We start from the raw sequence: 20,603 nt of genomic DNA, 5'->3' as shown, positions 1-20,603 counted from the left end.
AGTGAGGTCAAATGCCTCCCGCGTATCTAATGGTTTTACGATATTGGCTTTGGAAATCATAGTTTGAATCTGAATTCTCTGAATCTTTGGTAAGACCCAAAATTCGCCGTGTGCCAGGTATAGAAGATCTACTTGCTTATAAAGTAAAATTATCAAGGAGAATGAGACAAAATCCTGATGCGAAGTTATTTTAAATAATGCTATATATTTATTTATAAGTAATATAAATTAATCAATAAAGTATCTTACAACTAACACATATCCATATTATAAAAGAAAACACTTAGACAATATACAAAGCAAAAACAGATTACATTGATAAACAAAACATAAGTACATTAATAGACAAAAATAAGAAAACTTAACTAAAACCTTAAATAAACGACATTTAATATTTAAAAAAACTTAATTGTTACAGCCTTGGGATTCTGTAACGAAAAGTGAGTTACAGAATCGCAGGGCTCTCAAGTGAAGTCAAGTCTATCATCTGGGTGAATCATCAAAAATATTCTATTAGCTAAGAGCAATAGGCCCTTTAAACTTAATGAAGCAATCCTTTATATGGAACAGAGAAGTGCTTGTAATGAATAATTTATTTTTAGTAATTAAATAACCACGATCTCATAGTTGTTATTCTTAACAAAGACTTAATGAATGTTTAGCTGTTGTAAATTAAAAAAAATAATGTAAAAACATTAGTTTGTATATTTCGTATGTCGTCGTAAGTCGAATGCTATATTATTTTTATTCATATAATATACCTATTAGTAGGATATTTTTACTGCGTACATTAAGCTAAAATAACTCTTGCCATAAAAATACAATGCGATGGCTTTTTAACTTATGCACCCCTGGTACAGTATTTTTTTATTCCCATTTCCATTTTGTTTTTGTAATTTTTACTTACGTATGTGTGTATGTATGTTAGTTTTTGTTTTATACAAGAACCTACTGACCACAAAATGGTTGATTTAATCATAAATTTACGCAGTAGGTACTAAGCCCCCATACGCACACCATTGGCTTACTCCTTTTTTTTTTTTTTTTTTTTTTTTGTGGGGAAATGCGTTACGCATACCCTCCCGCGGCACGGTTGACCTTGGTGGGTAAGGGTTATGTGGGACTCGCACAACAGTGCATACCCACTAAAACCCCACGGCGCCACCAGCAATCGCCCGGGGCATTACTCGGTAACAGCGTAGCCTTGTCCGCATCCAGCCACGCGATCAGCCGTTAGTATCACGGTCCTCTACGGCCACGAATGATGTGGAATGGACCTTGGCACAGCAAGGGCCTTTCACATCGGCCAATTCACCCTGTTTATAAAGCTGGGGGAGGTCGGGCACGATGCTTGCAGGGATGCGTTAGCATCCCTTCTTTTCGACGCATGAACCCCTGTTCCCCCGCTGGAGCAACTGCGTGCCCAGGATTACACACGGGGTTGCACGGTGCAACGGCGGCGCTGTGGTCTCCTACGGCGACGCGGGTGGGCTGCAGGATCATCCTCCCTGGCCCTTTCCGCCTCTTCCTTTTGGTGCATGACGGCTTCACAGAATCTCTGGAAGATTTCCCACATGCCGTCACTGTCCGATTGGCTTACTCCTTAAGCTTAGCACACATGTTAACATTATAAATAAATAAATAGATAAATTTTTAATTAAAATATAATAGTATAATATATCCCATGTCGTTGTTAAATTAAATAAAACAATTAATTCTTAAATAATAACCACGTTCAAAATATCTTAATAAAAACCAGAAACGAAACGTTAGTGTATTCGCAGCCTTAAAGTTCGAGATTCCACGCAAACGCATCTGCGCGGGCGCAGTCACGATGCGCGCGCCGCTGAGCAATGCGGCTTTTATTCTCCTTTCTGTTTATACCACCCGGGTATTTGCCACACCTCAGGATACAGGATATTTCGCCGAAGATGGTTACCATGACGACGTTGTAGATGTGTGAGTGATGTGAACTAGATATTAATTGATTCAATGACAAAGATCGAAGCATTAATCAATAATCATCAGTGGATTAGACAATAACATTTATAAACAGTGTGCTTAAAATATTTCTGCAACTATTTGATTTTTTAATACGTTATTAACATAAAGAACAAAAAATATGCACAATATTTATACTGATGCAATATGCACTTTGATAAAAAAGGGTCAATAAACTCAGTATCACAAAACTGACAATTATCAAATTTAATAATTCTAATTTGTTCTTAAAAATATTCATAGTCCACGTATATGAATGCTAGAAACAAAAATTCTCGAACTACGTATATTTATTTTTGACATTTAATATCACTGGCCTCTGCAGACTACCGTCACTTCCTGAAATTTCACGAGACATGATTTATTTCAAGACGATAAAATCAAAACGAAATATTTAATGTCATCTGTCAAAAATCCAGAATTTAAAAATTAACATTAGTTTCTAAATACACAACAAAAACATGATTACATATAGCTCTTCAATTGTCTGAACACCTAGTAACAATTTTTTTACAAAGTAGGAATAAATTGAGTTCCTATAAAAAAATAAACATTTAGAGAGCAGTGTTGGTTTGGCTTAAGATTGCGACTCCCCCTGAGGCCGTAGGTTCGATCCCCGGCTGTGCACAAATAGACATTCTTTCTATGTGCGCATTTAACATTCGCTCAAACGGTGAAGGAAAACATCGAGAGGAAACCGGCTTGCCAGGCACAGGAGACTAGATTGACAATTGATCAGGAAACAGTAACAGAAAACTGAGGCCCAGACCTAAAAAATGTGTACCGCCACGGATTTATTCATTTTATAAAATAACATTTACTACGAACACTTCATAATCGTGAAAAACAAAAAGAACGTAGGCGCAGATGAATCCAATTGTGTAATTTGCATAAATTACTATGTCACTCTAAAGACGGCTCGCGTAAATCGTGTCCCTGATCTAAGACAAGCAAGTTATTTTCGTTCCTTAGGAAATTGTAAAAATAAACTCTTGCGTTTTTATGATCGATGTTCCAATGTGAGACGAGAATTATAGGAATTTATATCAATTAGTACATTGCTTTGATCTGGACTATAAAATTTTACGCTTGCAAGTCTGATAAGTGATAACTGTATCCACGTCGATACAAATAAGTTTATAATAAATCAAGTTCAAAGCTTAAAAAGGTTAGATATGCTTCATTGATAAATTTCATAGAAAGTTTATTATTCCATTGAATACTTACTGAAGATGGCTATTAACCGCTCTTCTTTAAAACGAAGTTACACTGCCCCGTATACTATTCATTTAAATTAAAATTATAATAAGGAAACTTTCGTATATCGTAACGAGGAAACATAAAACTCCTAGACTTCCTTTACATTGTAATAAGAATGCTACATACATAACATAACGTCTATTTCTAAAAGCAGTGTTGGCCTAGTGGCGTTTACGTGCTAAGACAAGCAGATAAAGGCATCTTCAGCAGCAATAAAAACATTTTAGGTTTTAACTTTTACGCCATTAAAACATATGAATATGGTTCTAGGTATGTATTGATTTTTTCCGTAATAAACAATGAATGTTATTAATATTGTATAAGCTTCATCGGGGAAATTGAAAGCTCTCCTTTCCGTATGTGCGGAAGTGATTATGTGCTAATGAGGGAAGTGTAGTTATGGGTTATGTAATTCGTTGACCTCTTCCGAGAAGCGCCATCAATGCGTCATTTATAATACCCAGAGTACGTACGTAGAGTCTTATTAAATCAGAAGTCGCATTGTTCTTTGGATATCATTGGATATATCTATATAAATATATAATTCCCGTATGTGTGATCAACGGCTCCGACTCCTGACTCATTTTGACCCCTAAGTGGTATGGATGCTCCAATTTTTTATTGTTTTATGACTTACCTAAAAAATACCTTAATTATAGTGGTTGCCTGGAAGAGATCGCTGGAAAGCGATAAGGCCGCTAGTTGCCCTCCTTTTTATTTAATTATGTTCAATTTTCATTATGGTAATGCAACGAAGTGTTAACAAATAATAAATAAAATACCTATTAGTTTTTTTATCTTAAAGTAACCGCAATTTTTAATAGCGATATTAGTGCTGTAATATTTGTTATATATGGCAACTAAACGTTACTAGTCAGTATTTAATTAATACAGGCAGGAAGGTCATCTTGTAAAGTGATAAGTAGTTTTACTCCCCTTCAATTTACACCATAAACTAAACCGAGGACAATTAAAGTTACTTATAAAGCAGTATTATAGGCACACTTGCGGCGGTGCCATCCATTTTCATTATATCAATTATGTACCATTTATTTATTTGCGCATTCCTCTTTACCTAAAATCAGGTTTACTTTTTTTTAAATTTAATAAAATATAAATATTGGGGAATTTGTATGGGCCTTTATAGGCTGAGTGTTGCGAACATAATAATAAGTATATTAGATGTGAATTTCCTGGAAATTATTTATAACATAAACATATATTATTTATTTTTATTAAGGTAGCTAACAATCAACAACAACAATTTGCAATCTATAATTTAAAATGTCGGGAATCTCTGAGAGATAAATTCAAGGAAATTAATATACTTACCTTTCCCTCGCAATATATTTATGAAAATATTATTTATTTAATTACACTTTGTTGCATTATAATATACAAATTTAACATAACATGTAAAGCTTTTTAGAAATTTATTGCTTTCGAGCGATCTCTTCCAGGCAACCACTGTGAGAAACGAAAAAAATGTACTAAATTAGATAAGGTAGGCAAGAAGTGCAAAAATACATAAACATATTACATATAATTATTAAGAAATTAAACAGGAACAAAAAAAAACAAACTTAACTAATAAAGGATACATGAAAAAAAAATGTACTAAACAATATTATGTACGTATACAAAAATAGTGATAAGTTTACTAGAATAGAACATACGCATATTGTTAATACTCGGAACAAACGCAGGCTGCAATTTCCCCGTACTAGACTATCTAAAGTTAGTAATTATCTTTTTTGGGAAAGGAAAAACACAAAACCAAAAGTATGCATTAACAAAGAATTGCCATAAACGGCCTACCCCAATAAAGTATAATATGTACTTATAAACAATCGTGTGCCTATGCGTACGTATGTGTTTATGTGTGCGTGCGTGTTTGTGTGACTATTTACTTATGGTCTAAGATCCCGATATACAACGACCTTCACCGAGATGCTTATTTAATGAAACATTTTTTATATTAAATTTAATATGTCGATAAATATAATCCACATGGGTTGCCTAGCAAATTTCAGTCTAGAGTATTTTAATTAATATAAAAAAAAAAATATTTTTTTAAACATTTCACCGGTATGATTATTAGATAAATTCTATACCAATCGAAAGTATGAAGCCCATAGAATATGCAAACGTTAGGTTGTTTTTAATCAATTAATTATTTATGTGTATATTTTTTATGTGACACTAAAGTATATATACATCTTTAGTAGAAAAGAAAGTTATAGTGATACATATATAATACTACCCTGATTAAAAATATTGATTGAAAAAAATTAAAAAAAAATTACTACATGCAAATTATAAAAAAATATTTTTTTTAAATATTAATTAAACATACTCTGGACTGAAATTGGCTAGGCAACCCATATGGATTATATTTATTGACATCTTAAATTAAATATAAAAAACGTTTCATTAAATAAGCATCTCGGTGAAGGTCGTTGTATATCGGGATCTTATACTATTAATAAATTATTTTGTATGCCATATTGTAGACGGCCTTTGTTTTATTAAAAAAGTCAATAAATACATATGAATACGTCACAATATAAACGTTCCTGCGATATTTTACAAGCAAAGAATGTACAAGCGGAGAAATATAGAAACATGCTTAACTGTGCATTGTATTCAGGGAACTGGTACTGAGGATCATTGAACCCTTTAATTCCACTTGGTTATATTTATAGGATTGTTTTATACGAAATATGATAGATGAAACTGGAACGTAAAAGAAAATATAAATATAAGTTGGATTTTTTTATTTTACAAACTTACTTTTTGCTGCGCAACACCTCTTTGTTGAAACAGCTCCTAGAGATATTTCCGAACCAATACGACTTCAAGCCTTAAAAAAAAGAGCGTACCATTTTCTCTGGCGGCTCAGGTGTCCATGGGCGGCGACTGTCGTTTTATAAAGTGACTCGCCACCTCGCTTAAAAATAAAAAAAGCAAACAATTTAATATATTAAAATAATATATACCAAAGGAAATATTTGTATGGATTTTTTATTTGTTATATTATCCATAATTAAGGAGAGAAATGAACCTGTAAATGACAGTTATAAATTGACAATTGACACGTTAAACATAATCCAATACACGAACAAACTCACGTACCTAAACGAAAGATGTTATTATACATATTTAATTAAAATAATCAGTCAGAATAGCTGTTTCCTATAATGAAGTTTCTAAATAGAATAGAATTCATGAAAATGTATCACATGATAAGATAAGCTTGGTAGCGTCATTGGGTTGTTGTAGTCTACATTGTTTAAAGTACTTATATCATTGTTTTATAACTATAGATTACATAAGAGTTATTGTCCGGGTGTAATAAATCGTATGAAATTAGGGCGAGATTCAGAGACTAAGCACGAACTATTTTGAGTTTTGACGTATGGAAGTCAGACTTAGCATTAATCTTTACCTTAAGTATCGGCAAGTAATGTGCATAATGTGCGGCATTCAATCAATTTAAGTCAAATAAGTAGTACATGAAAAAAAAACACTTTTTTAAAGTTATTTACTTAGAAAGAGTTAGTTGGCTTAAAAGTTACGAATCACAAAATATAGGTACCCAAAATGTTTAGTTATATTTATGTAAATTATCAGAAGAACAAATTTGAAGAAAAAAAAGAAGGAAGTCCAATAGGAGGCAAACGGACAGGCGGCTCATCTGATGTTAAGGAACACCGCCGCCCATCGACTCTCACATTGTCAGGAGGCTCACAAGTGCGTTGCCGGCCTAATGATTTTTACTTTATCTAATTTGAAATACGAATCGTAATTATTACGAGTTGATAATTTTTGTATCCCTACCAGCGCATTTGACAGACGTCAAGATATATTTGGAGTCAGCAAGAATATAATTAGTAAATATTATGGAACCATTGTATCGATTGATGCTGAATATTATTTTCAGCGTGGATAAGCGGTCAGCCTGCCCGACAGACAGAGTGCTACGGTCGCGGGAGACGTGTAGGGTAGGGGGCGCTGATGTCCAATGCATTCGACTGCATTGCTGCGAAACTCATAATTATATAGCTGGACGGTAAGTTCACAAATTTTAAAAGTGTACTTGCCAACGTCCATACCACGTTGAATACACCGGTTCTCGTCCGATCACCGAAGTTAAGCAACGTCGGACGAGGTCAGTACTTGGATGGGTGACCGCCTGGGAACACCTCGTGATGTTGGCTTTTTTTTTTTCAGGGTAAAAAGATCTCGCGGTTCAGTTATTTTAAACTCACAGCAAGTTCACTTCTCAAAACCCGTTTTTATGTTTGTTTCCGAATTTTCCATCATTATCTCAATATTATAGAATCTTATTTGTGTCTAATAGCATATCACATCAGTGCATCTGGGTTCGACTCCCGGCTATATGATAGCTGATTAAACAAATCTTGCTTTAAAGTAATCAACGACGCAGAAATATGCCTGTGTAACGACCTCCATCGGAATTCGGAACCTTAATGTAACTTAATGTGACATATCTATTGAAAAAATTTTATTCCGACTTTAACACCTCTTACAATTACAAATTTTCAGATGTGTCCCAAAAACAGTGGATCCGTGCAGTTTGCGGCTGTGCGAGCAAGCGTGCGAGGTGCGAGACGAACGCATGTGGTGTACCTGTCACCCTGGCTTCACGTTTAACGAGGATAGCTACAGGAGGAAGAGGCAGCCATATTGTATTGGTTATTATATTTAAAGTTGTTGATTACGTTATCTGTAATCGAAGATTATAGAGCGCGTCTAGCGATACGCCTCCTGGCTGCTACTAAAATTATTCACTGTCTTCTATCAGCTACCCCTGGTGTTAGTTTTTAAATACTTGATTATAGTCTAATTATATTAGTATATTTTTTAATTTAAATTAACAGGGTTCAATTTATATAAAATACATATATATAAGAATAATAAATTTATTTCTAGATCTTTATAGCCACCTAGAAAATATTAAGTAGGTAACATAATTGACAACATCCATACCACGTTAAATACACCGGTTCTCGTCCGATCACCGAAGTTAAGCAACGTCGGGCGAGGTCAGTACTTGGATGGGTGACCGCTTGGGAAAACACCCCGTTGATGTTGGCGTTTTTCTATTTTTTTATTTAAATAATAACTTTAATAATTTTATTTTAAGTTATATTATATATAAATTTAACCATATAATTATAAGTCAATTTTTCTTATACGCCTGTTAAAATTGCTTACTCAAACCTCTAAAACAAATTAAGTAGCAATATTTTAACAGGAGAAAAATAAGCTAACATTCAATGATAATTATTTTATTAATTTCATTTCTAAACTATTTCAGATATAGACGAATGTGCGGACAATAAGGCTGGGTGTGAGCACACATGTGTGAATGATCCAGGCGGCTATCACTGCGAATGTCCAGCACCCTACACGGTTGCACCGGACGGCAGGAAGTGTGTACCACCAGTAGCAATAGCAGTGCCCGTAAGTACCTGTTGTACTTGTTTCATACATATCAGAATTCAAATTAAGAATGTATTTGCTGACATGTAATTTGTTAATATGCACTTTCATTGAAATGTTACATTTGCTGAACATTTGTTAGAGGACGCAATTTTATTATCATGTAGGGGGGTCAATATCTCCATGCATAAAGGCTGAAGGGCTATATAACTGGTCAGATGTACGCCCTTTTGAAGGTTTTAAAAAGAAAATATTTGACTTTTTCCTCCAGCTAAAAAACGCGTTTTCACCCCTTTTTCCAACATGGCGGCCCCACAAACTTGGAGTTAAGCTTGTATTGATCCCCCCCCCCCCACATGTCCCATAAATAAAATTGCATCCTCTATCAAATGTTCAGTTTGGCCCTCAAATTGTAACATTTCAATGGTCTATCTTAACTGTCAAGTGGACTTATTTTTCGCCTAGTCCCGTCCACATGTTTCTATGCTGGATCCTCCTGGATACAAATTATAATCTCATATTTCTATTTGCCAGTCTTAAGGTTTTTTTTTAGTTTCCGCATACAGTAAATCCCTTGTCGACTTCCACATTATTTTCGTATAGGTTTTAAAAATATTCATTAGCAACAATGTTGTTTAGCTTAATCTGGAAATGTTAGATCGATCTCTTCATCCTTTACTGAATATGCTCTATTGTGGCGCTGGCAGCACTTCGCAGTAAAATATGTAAATGTTGTAAAAAAATAATTCTAAAACGAATATTGTGTTCAGGAACCTCTGCCATTGGTAAGAGCAGCGTCCCGGTGCTACGCATCCTGTGATACCGTGTCGTGGCTCTCCAGAAAGGTGAAACAACTTAGCGATCAGTTACACACTTCACAGACAGCACTTAGAAAACTACTAGATAACCCTGCGTTGAAAGAAGGTAAGACTGTAGTCGAAGGTAACACCGACCCTGATTTGATTCAGTTATCTTACGACATATAACAGTTCTGGTACTATTATAGTTGCATATAGCGTCCAATAACGTATACGAAAAAAAAACAGGACGGGCTTTCTGTTAATTAATTCTTTGTTCAGTTTCGAGAATAGTGTTATATTGTTATATACCACTTAATCTGTAAAATAATTGCAAAAAGCCAACATCACGAGGTGTTCCCAGGCGGTCACCCATCCAAGTACTGACCTCGCCCGACGTTGCTTAACTTCGGTGATCGGACGAGAACCGGTGTATTCAACGTGGTATGGACGTTGGCATTTGTAGTGTTGAAATTGTTAATTCGTTTCATCATATTATAAAATGATTTTAACACAAATATGTATATCTTGAATGTTATCAACGTTTTTTTATAGTACTGTATTACAGTTTACGTTAAGCGTCAACATGATCGTAATAAATCTTTCTTCTCACCTACTTTTGATCACATTTTGTGACCATTTTTTTTCAATATTAGAATTTTAAACAATCGTTGTTGATTTTATATTTTAATATTTAGGGGAAAATATTGTTACAGATGATGACAGATTTGCAGAGGGCACTCGTGCGTACAGAGTCCTTGACGCTACTGCGCCATTGGAGGGCGGTTACTGTCGATGTGAAAGAGGGCCTAGGGTAAGCTACATCTTCATCAGCGAATACAAAACTAATATAATTATTGTATGTATAACTTTTAATTATACGATAGCGAACCTAAATCTAAACGAGCATTAATGAATTTGTCCAAGTCATTGGTCAAATTGTATAGCCACTAAATAATTTATAGTCACTTCACACTCGAATTTCTGTTAACTCTAGGGTCCTCCAGGTCCATCTGGAATGGATGGTCCGAAGGGGGATGAAGGGCCAAGAGGACCTCGTGGAGCCCGAGGGCCGAAGGGATCATTGGACCTTATGTTACTACTCCTGGCTGACATACGGCACGATATACATAACTTGGAGGCTAGAGTTTATAAAAATGGTGAAAAGTAAGTATCTGTGCCGATGGGAATTTCTTTCTTTTTAAAAGTTTAGTTAGAATAAAGGAAATGGGATTTTTTTATGTAATTGAATAATTTTATTTTCAGTTTTTTTAATAGAGAGCTGAACTGGTTTCTATTAAATTAATTATTTAGCTACTTACTACTTACTAAATATGTATTTCGTTATTAGAATGGCTTTTTTAGCTAGTAATCTTACAGCTAAAACAGATTACATTTTTAAACAAAATATATGGAACAGAAAACATAAGTCAAACAATTTTATATTTGAATACGTTCTAACACATTTAATTTCGCCAGACCAGAACGCTTCAACCTGCAGAAAGCATGGCGCCAGCAGAGGAAGCAAGAGAGGCTTGACCGAGAGAATGGGACGTCACGTGATCTCGAAGCTTACACAGCGCCCTCCATAATGGGTCCAGACAACGAAGAAGTCGAAATACATACTCATGGTTTGTCAATTTTTTTTGATAATTATTAAAAAACTAGCTGACCCGGCTAACTTCGTTCCATTTCGTAACACATTCGATCATGATCAAAGCCTGGTTATGCATCTCCTCATTCACTTCAAGATCGGAATTTCTTGAACTGACACGAATTCGATGTAAAATGGTGCGTAATTTTGTCAACAGATGGCACCACAAGATGTTTGCATTCGTAAAATTAATTTATTTATTGTTATTCGATAACTTATCCGATATTTTATTACTTATTCTACTATTCGGAGTGGAGAAGAATCCACCAAAAAAGAAATAACTAACATCGGTCCAGCCGATCTTGAATTATAAGTGGTGTTACTAACACGACTTTGTTTTATATATTTAGATATGAACTTTAACACGTAATTGAAATTTTGTGATATAATTTTTTTTAGCTTATCATCACAAATGTTCTGTTATCTAAATTAATCCTAGACACTTATAATAATAGAGGAGTTCTAAATGTTCAGGTTTAACAGGCGAAATTCCCCGCGACACAACAACCGCGTGGTCGATGGAAAGCGTTCAAACGGAGGCTGTCGAGTTAGCTGAAATGGACGAGAAACTACGCCAGTTTCACAAGTTGGCCAGCGCCAATAACAATGACGATGAGGACGTTGACACCGACTACGATTATAGCTTCTATTAATATGCACCTAATAAATACTATTTAATTTGTATAGTTCTATTTATTCCAGAGATAAAAAATAAACTATGGAATACAATAAACTTTATTACTATAATGAATACAATTACATTTCTTAATTTAACTGGCGACTGTTGGTTGGTACTGAGCGGCTAGCCGTTTCAGTTCATTTTGTTTTGCGGTATATTCTCGTGTGAACGGGTGCTCAGGGTAGGAATCTATCAGCTGCGCCAAGTACCGAGCAGACACCTGTAAACATTCACGCATTTATTATGTCCTGGTAGGTTTAGAAATCCAATGTCTCTTTTTGTTAGTCCAGCAGAACTTATTTTATATTAAACATACCTTGTATTGTATGTGTCTGTTAATTATGGACATTTTTATTATATTTTTCTGCCTGGTTAGTGCTGCTGTACTTTATTATAAAAGTGGAAATTTAATAAGAATGGTCTTCATTTTAAACCTTGAACAGATTATATAATATTTATACAACAGTCTGCAACATGCTGAACAACACTAAACCATAGACTCCAAGACAGTTAAAAAAAAAATATGGGTACTTGAGTGCCTTTTTTTATTGACCGTCTATAGACAGGACACTCATGATTCACAAAGTAAATGTAAGGTCCACAAACTTTTGACATAACTATACCTCGGGCGGTTTGGAGCTATGGGCAGCAGTGACAGTAAGACCAAGTAGTAGCTCAGGTTGTTGTGGTGTACGAGTTTGAGCTTCTGTTAACATTTGTTCAGCCTCCTCCCACATGCCTATTAAAAATAAATCAGAAGCAATGAAATTTATGAATTTAACAAATAAAAATAAAAAAAACAGATAATTAACCATAATTAAATAAAAAAAATTATAAATAAACTGACTACTAAATAGTAGCAAAAATAAAGTTAAGTACTAGAAACCTCTAGAGGCAGCAGCAGCAGCACCGACGGCAGCTGGACCTGCACCAAGAGCGCCAAGTCTCTCCGCAAGCTCCATTATGCTGTAGTGAGCATCTTGCACTCCGGGACCACCCTGAAAATCAAAATTAATGTGAATGGTTACTGTTGTATGTATTCCTGTTTCTGTTATGGAATGTGTACATAGGCCACTCCTCATTATTTAAAAAGGTGTTAATATTAAGAAGGTAATCTATAGGTGCATAGTTTAAACTTTTAAGTATGTTTTGCTTTCAAGCCCAGACTATTATTCGATTGAATAGACTGTTATTAAACATAATAGATACAAAATTATCAATCATTTAGCTAATATATGTTTAAGCAGTAAATATTCTATCATATCTATTATAGTCACAATACACCTAAAATGACAATTCCTATCAAATAAATGATATATTATTATTATTATCGGGTCATCAAATTAAATTTTGTAGGAATAAATAGATGATGATACTAAAACAAAGTATTCATCTTTACTGATAAAAGTCCATGATGCACGCATTAAAACGAGCTTTATGAGCATTATTATATGCAGTATTAACATATATACCTGTGATAAATTAAGCCAAGCTTGTGCAAGCTGTGTTAATGTAGCATCATCTTCAATATCCTGCAAGAGTTTAAGTTGTTTGCTGGCCAAGTCTGGCCGGTTCATTGCAAGTAAGCACTGTAGAGTAAAGGCACGAAGTTCAAGTGATTCAGCGCCATGAAGAATTCTGAAATATATAAAAATAATTTTGTAAATATCAAATGGTAAAGGGGCAGTTCTAATGTTACGTAAGCACTGACAAATGGAGGGGGAGGGGGATAAATTTCAGTAAAACTGCTTTCGTAATACTTGAATGGTCCCAAGGGAGTCTTTAATTTGAACTCGACATTTCAAATTATCATCAGATTATGACAGGAAGTAAGCTATACCTATATGTGGAGTGGAATTTATATATTAGACACTACAATAAAATCTTCCTAATAGGACTCCAAGCAACATAAGAAGTAGTGGGGCTGGAATTACTATTCCATATTTATGGAGTATTAGTATTTTAATAAAACATACTTAAGTGCGGCTTCATAGTTATCTTCATGGTAATAAATAGTTGCTGCTACAATTATGAATATGTCATTGGACAGTTCTGTGCCTTTTGCAACCTGAAATACAAATACATATAATAATTAAGTAGAAACAATGCGTTTGTAGATTTAAAAAAAAAGTCATCATCAACTAATGAGGCCAATGAGAAAGAGTAATAAAATTATTTATTTGTACATACTTTTTTACCAATAGGATACAGCTTTGTTTAGAGTAACTTGTTAGTTGTAATGTGATCTCAGACCATTTTAAGAAATAGTATGTAATATATAGTCACACAGAAATATAATAGAAATGCATAGTAAACTACACTCAATAAGTTTTTATTACAAAAAATTGTTGCCTATTTGTGTTATCTACTAGTGGTTAATAGTATTTTGGCTACTAAGTATAAGTGTAACTTTGATAGCAAAAATTGTCTATGATTTATTTAGATGAATGAAAAATAGATAGAGCCACAGCATTTCTAAAATATTGTATAAAGAAGTGTTCTCATAGACAAAATTTATTTTTCACAAGCCAGTGTGATTCCTACTTTAGTAGGAATAAATTACACATAATGGACCAAATTGATGTCTAAGTGTGGAAACTGAGTTAGAACTACTACTACTTTAGTATTACCAATAATGTTAAAATAGGCTCGAAAATCATAGGGGTTTTCTTAGTATGGTACCAGAAATGTGTATTATTATTTATTTATAAGTATACAACTACAATAGCTAATACCCAATGTGATAACAAGTAAAGAACTTACTCTGGCATCAATGTCTGACACAACAGCTGGTTTATTGGCTCCCGGAGAAAGATAATCTACTAGTGTCTTGAGTGGCTGGAGCAATGGGTCGGCTGTTTTCAGTTCTTGTAATACAATTCTGTAGTTGCCTTGCGCAATATATGAGCGATATAGAAATGCATCGCGCTCGAGTGTAACCAGCGGCGATGAGCCCTAACGAAATATTATGATCGAAAATTAAGTTGTAATCAAAATATGTACAAGCATATTCGTCATATGTCAACACGTCATTAGCATAATTTCAACTTGTTACAAGTTTTAAGAGAAAACCATATATTATTGAAATTACTAATTATAGAATAACTTACGACTACATGCTGAGCATCGTTAATGGCTTGTTGGTAATTTCCAACATAAAAAGCATTTTTAACATGGAAAAGTTTATCAACATCTTGCTGACGTGCCATCTTGATTCTTGACAAATAATAAACACAGAATACAGATTACACTGATATGAATACGTTGACGTACCAATTATTTAACAGTTGACATTGACAGAGAGCTATCCAGATTATATTTTGTCGCTACATGGGTTTATCCAAAGTTATCGCATAAAGCAAACTACCTCTAGAAAACTTTAACAATAAACCCATGAATCCTAAGGAAATTATACATACAAAACTTTTGAAAATAATGGATACAAAAGTTTTAAATACCTATTTCATATTCACTTCTATATCCCGTATGGTCTAGTGGCTAGGATACCTGGCTTTCACCCAGGAGGCTCGGGTTCGATTCCCGGTACGGGAAATCTTTTTATTTTTAAATGCAGCGAGAATAAATAATAATCATTTAAAAATTATAGTTATTGGAAACTAATCTAATCGTTGGAAATCTTACAGTATATTAATTCTTTTTGTTATCAATAATAAAATGAACGAATGTAATTTCTAGTTAAAACTCGTCTAATTTAGTCTAATACCTACTATAAATGTGGTAAATGTGTGATTTTTGGATACATGTTTGTTCATGTTGGTCATCAGCAATCAGCACAATGTCTTAAATAAAAATACTACTTAAGAATAAATTTTGGCTTAATATAAAGAACCAGTGCCGCTACCTCCGCAGTAAGCTGTATCTGTTTATTTATATTTTTTATTAATAGGGAAGTAGGTGTAGCTTTCTGTGCCTGACATACTTCGTTGATTTTTAGGTCTTAGGCTCAAATTGTTTAGAAAGGATGAAAAGTCCATTGGTTATTTTTGAAGCACATTCAAACCACTAGGCCCGCACTGCGTTTTTGTAATAATATTCTGAAAATAATTCTTGTAGCTTTCTCGCTGCGTTTTGTCTCGAGCGCGAACATTTATTGTAATATTTTCAAGTGTCCATCAATGAAATACAATGCCGCTTCCTTTAACTTGACAATAGCCAGTATTGTTATTATAAAATTACTTGTTTACTTGCAATTGTAATTTATCAATGAGAAACGCAGGTAATGAAATGGTTTTGTACAAGGGACCAGGTACAGACCAGGTAAAATCTTTAAAGATTCAAAGAATTTTCGATTATTATCTTTACCTACAGATAATAACGTCAGTCATAGGTTTAGATCACACATATTTACCATAGGTTATATGTGATTATGGTGATATATATGTATTATTGATGAAACAATAACTAAAATATTGTTTCAAGTACAGCAAGCGTGCCGGTGTATTTTCAAATATAAGCAGTATTGTGATAATATAAATCACTTATAAAATTTCCTAAATGAAAATTTTAATAAACTGTTAAAAAATGTGTATTACACCTCTACAGTTACTTTTAAGTCCATAGGCTTCAAACCCTAGCTCTTCGAGGAATGCGTGAAAGAGTTGTTCATCATTTTTTGAACACTTTTTATAGCCTAATAATAAATATATTTCTATATTACAAAGAGGCGAAACTGTAAAACAAATAATTAACGATGTTTTAGCGAAGAAATTACCTATTTTATAAATTTCCAAGTACACAAGAAAATACCATAATACTTAGAGAATGCAAAGGAACACTATTTATTTTATTTTGTTTAATGTCCAATATCCTAAAGGTACCTTATAGTAAATTTATACTAAAACTTAAAAGCCGCTTAGATACCTTTTGTTTCTTATATTCATTATATGGTTATATTCATCATTTTACAATCTTTTACAAGGTAAGCCCCAAGTGAATGAAAAACAATCTTATCATTTGAAATAAAAACATCACAGCTTAGAGAAAGCATTATAATGTTTGTAATAATAATTTAATTACCTACTTTTGTAATAGGTGCCTTCGGTATCTCAGGGTTGATAAGATAAAAGAACCTGTATTGTCTTAAATTCGAAGAATTTGAGACAATTCTTCTTATTTTTAACTATACATTTTAACAATATAGATTTTAATTCAATCTAAGGCAAAACTTAATAGAATATTAAAACGATTTGACCTTTTTGAGTTTGTTTTAGTTTTCTATTTATCAATTTAAAATTATTATTATTGCCAAAATAATGTTTGTGTGTATTTAGTATATTTGTTTTTGGTTGTATATACATATATATTTTAAGTTAGCTGTAGGAGTACGAAATAAATAAATAATTTGAAAGTTTATATTAAGTCAGATACTTATAAGCTGACGCGTTGTATTTTGATCCTATCCTCTAACGATAACTATTAATAATAAGCTACACAATATACTTAATCAAAATACGTATCGTTAAAATATACCTAAAACCGATTCCCACAGCATAAATCTCCGTTTCGATAAGTTTTGGAGTGAATGAAATTTTTGCATTTGACCCCAAGGGATTCGCTTTCTCAGGCCCTGCCAGCTGTCGTTGCACCGGGCTGCATTCAAGACAACCTCTTTGTTGGGTCTTGCCGGTTTAAGGAATCGAAGTAATTATGTGGTAGGTGTAGGGTTGATTATTAGACTTAAATATATATTGCTGTAAATGTATGAATAGACGTTGCCAGAATGATTTTATGCAATTTTTGCATTCGAAAACGTTATTTATAATAATAATAATAATTTATTTATTGCAAGAATATGATACAAAAATGATCGTAAATTCGCATATTCTGCCACACGCAATGGCGCGCAAATTTGTCTTAAGGAATTTTACATTATTAGTCAAAGTCAATTCTTATATTATTTGTATCGTACATATCATATCATACTTTATTAAATTAATATCAACTACACTGTGTCACGCAAATAATCATTTATTGAATAGTAGATTTTGTCCAAAAGTAAATACACCAAGTCGCTTTTTAAAGACTCTAGTCGGAAGATCTTTTAATTCTATTATAATATATATTCATTTTATTATAACAACTAGATATTAAATACTAAGAAAACTGGAGAAGGCCTTTGCCAGATAGGACACCAAATATTAGCTTGATTTATATATAATCCGTGGCCTTAATTAAATCATGAACATGTGAGGTTTAAACTTGATTGAGAATTGGCATTAACGTCAATTTAGAAGCATTAAAGTTTTTTAATCAATGTTCATAAGTTAACATTTAGTTACATATATGAATATATTATTTGAAATATATAATCTGGTAAATTTGTCGAATCACGGCACCTTAAAAAAGCTCCAATTTTGTTTTTACATATTTTCATCACTTGGAAATGTTGTACCATGGAATAATGTGGTGGCGCATTCTCTTTAACCCCAAAGAAATTTATTAAAACATCATGATTTGTGAAATGAATGGAAGAAGGTACAAATTTGTGGCATTAACCTCATCTAACCAGATCACAAACGCCGCTAAGAAAAGAAAAATCTAACCTAACCTAATGTAATTCACTGGGAACTGAGACATCATGCATGTAATTTTAACAGTTTTTTTTTTTAAATTAAGGGGTCCAATGCCATGCGCCTCTTTAATATTGTAATATGTATATTATATGAGTATATATATAATATATAATAATACTTGTGAAACTACATACAAGTTGTAAACAACGATAGAAAAACCAATAATCTTTGTAGGAATCTGAACTTACAACTTTTTATTTATATATTTAACGGAAATAAGTAATACTATTATTATTTACAAATGCTATTTGTATGCGCTAATGCAAAATACTCCGACGCCCAGATAGTCGGGGAAGTAGACAAAGAAAATATATATAACAAAAACATAAAGAAGGTACTTTTAAGAATAGTCACACACCTTAAAATGCTCAGCGGAAATCCGCCAAAATAAAACAAAACAATTATAATCCCGTTCGCAAATATAAAACAATGAAAATTAGCACACAAGGTTAATGAACTTTAAGGGTTCGTTCGAGCGACGACCTCTCAAGGGGGTCTCATTTCTGAATATTTTCACTTTTGGAGTAGCTCTTTGATCTTCAAGTGAGTCTATCTTTTAGTTCCAATAACACATAATTAGAAGACAATATGCATGCTTTGTAGTCCGCAATCATCACAAAACTAATGTTTATTTGTCAGAAATTGTTTAAAAAATATTTAATTAAACGTAGCTTTGAATTCTCAGAATAGTATTTCGAATAGGATTATAACTGATTGGAAATAAAACATTCTTAAGAAAAATCTTTTTCCTAGAAGAGATGATTTATGCCTTTTAAAGGGTATTTTATTTTCTATATAATTTATATATATTCTTTTGTAAATAGTGTTGTTTCAAGGAATAAATGAGGCTTGAATAAATAATTAATAATATATACATTTAAACTAGCTTTAAGCATCGGAATAGTTTGATGTTATTTGTGGTATTTTAACTTATTTTTCATAGTGTTCCTTTAAATGTCTGAATTTGAACATGCTATTGTTTTATACTGGCTGAAATGAAGTAAGAGAATTAAGAAACAAACGCATATGTGTTTGTAGTTTATATATACTTATACATAAACTAAAAAGCACTATGAAATCTAGGTCACATTGGGCACAGAATCTTTTTGTAGTTGGAAGTGCATTTGACATGAATTTGACTCAGTGCCTTTATAGGACTAGGATTTTTAATTAGCTATACAAATATTATATGATAATGGGATTTTGATTATTAACAGAACAATCAATATAAAAATATATATCAAAATAAGTCCCGATAAGTCCTGAAAAAATAGTAAATTATGTAAAGATGAAACTTGTTAGATCTTTGGGAAAATACTACGTAAATCTCTTACATAATAAAATAAATCAGTTGCGCTACAACCTTTTTAGATCTTGCCCTCTCTGAATCTGTTTCATGATCATTTGTTAATCTAATAGCAAGTAGGCTGATTGCCTCCTGTGCCTGACACACGCTGTCGACTTTCTTGGGTTTACGGCAAGCCGGTTTGGTCACTATGTTTTGCTTCACCGTTCCAGCGAATGTTAAATGCGCAGAAAGTCCATTGGTGCGCAGCCGGGGATCGAACCTATGACCTCAGGGATGAGAGTTGCACGCTGAAGCCACTAGGCCAACACTACTTAGTTTCTTCTACAACATATACAATTAACCAAAATATCTTGAAACTCACCGGAACTACGTTTCCTATCGACAAAAACGAGGAACAAAAACTTGAGAAATTAAAGAGACTGTTTTGTTACATTAAGATCGATTCTCCATACGTCTTCACATCCGTTCAATCTTCATAAAGTGCAAAAAAAATGTTCTACTGAGCACAATAGCGTGGCTTGCATCTGCTATCCGGCGTTTTATAAGCAGATGGTGGGCCAAAAAAATATGTACCTGCGTACTTATTGTACGCGACTGTACTTTGAACTTGAGACAGAGGGTGACGTATTAAACAGGAACAGAACGGATTTTCTCACGAATTATTATTTAAGGCATATTTATTAAATTTATTTTTCTTACTAAAGACTCAAAGCTTTAACACTTTATACGTATTGTCTGGATTTGTCTGCTCAAATTCCAAGATTTCAAATTATTTGTTTATTGCATAGACCCAATTTTAACTACAAATGTTATATAGCTATTATACATTATACAATGAAAA

The 20,603-nt window shown here is 33.1% G+C and overlaps 2 protein-coding genes and 4 non-coding genes across 7 annotated transcripts; 4 read left to right on the top strand and 2 right to left on the bottom strand.

Moving 5' to 3' along the window:
* The first annotated feature begins 1,810 nt into the window (after positions 1-1,810).
* Positions 1,811-11,862, top strand: LOC125050401 (collagen and calcium-binding EGF domain-containing protein 1-like). Of its 2 annotated transcripts, none has more exons than XM_047650244.1 (9): positions 1,811-1,959; positions 7,205-7,333; positions 7,831-7,979; positions 8,606-8,751; positions 9,501-9,654; positions 10,244-10,341; positions 10,525-10,694; positions 11,007-11,158; positions 11,665-11,862. In XM_047650244.1, exons 1-9 carry the CDS (start codon positions 1,835-1,837, stop codon positions 11,832-11,834), a joined length of 1,293 nt encoding a protein of 430 aa, XP_047506200.1. In that variant the 5' UTR covers positions 1,811-1,834; the 3' UTR covers positions 11,835-11,862. The 2 variants fall into 2 exon arrangements, with proteins under 2 accessions (XP_047506200.1, XP_047506199.1); XM_047650243.1 differs by having other exon boundaries at positions 11,656-11,862.
* On the top strand, positions 7,363-7,481 carry LOC125050744. The gene has a single exon (XR_007117197.1). It is a non-coding gene; the product is annotated as a 5S ribosomal RNA (ribosomal RNA).
* Positions 8,261-8,382, top strand: LOC125050751. The gene has a single exon (XR_007117204.1). It is a non-coding gene; the product is annotated as a 5S ribosomal RNA (ribosomal RNA).
* Positions 9,867-9,985, bottom strand: LOC125050721. The gene has a single exon (XR_007117175.1). It is a non-coding gene; the product is annotated as a 5S ribosomal RNA (ribosomal RNA).
* A 38-nt stretch (positions 11,863-11,900) lies between the features above and the next one.
* Positions 11,901-15,097, bottom strand: LOC125050402 (coatomer subunit epsilon). The gene is made up of 7 exons (XM_047650245.1): positions 14,971-15,097; positions 14,624-14,815; positions 13,837-13,928; positions 13,333-13,498; positions 12,747-12,858; positions 12,484-12,599; positions 11,901-12,080 (listed from the first exon to the last, which is right to left on the bottom strand). Exons 1-7 carry the CDS (start codon positions 15,067-15,069, stop codon positions 11,952-11,954), a joined length of 906 nt encoding a protein of 301 aa, XP_047506201.1. The 5' UTR covers positions 15,070-15,097; the 3' UTR covers positions 11,901-11,951.
* Positions 15,098-15,340: 243 nt separating this feature from the next.
* On the top strand, positions 15,341-15,412 carry Trnae-uuc. The gene has a single exon. It is a non-coding gene; the product is annotated as a tRNA-Glu (tRNA).
* The last annotated feature ends 5,191 nt before the right edge of the window (positions 15,413-20,603 follow it).

Source organism: Pieris napi, chromosome 6 (assembly GCF_905475465.1).
Source record: "Pieris napi chromosome 6, ilPieNapi1.2, whole genome shotgun sequence".
In the NCBI taxonomy this organism is placed as follows: Eukaryota; Metazoa; Arthropoda; class Insecta; order Lepidoptera; family Pieridae; genus Pieris; species Pieris napi.
This window is presented reverse-complemented; position numbering and strand designations above follow the sequence as displayed.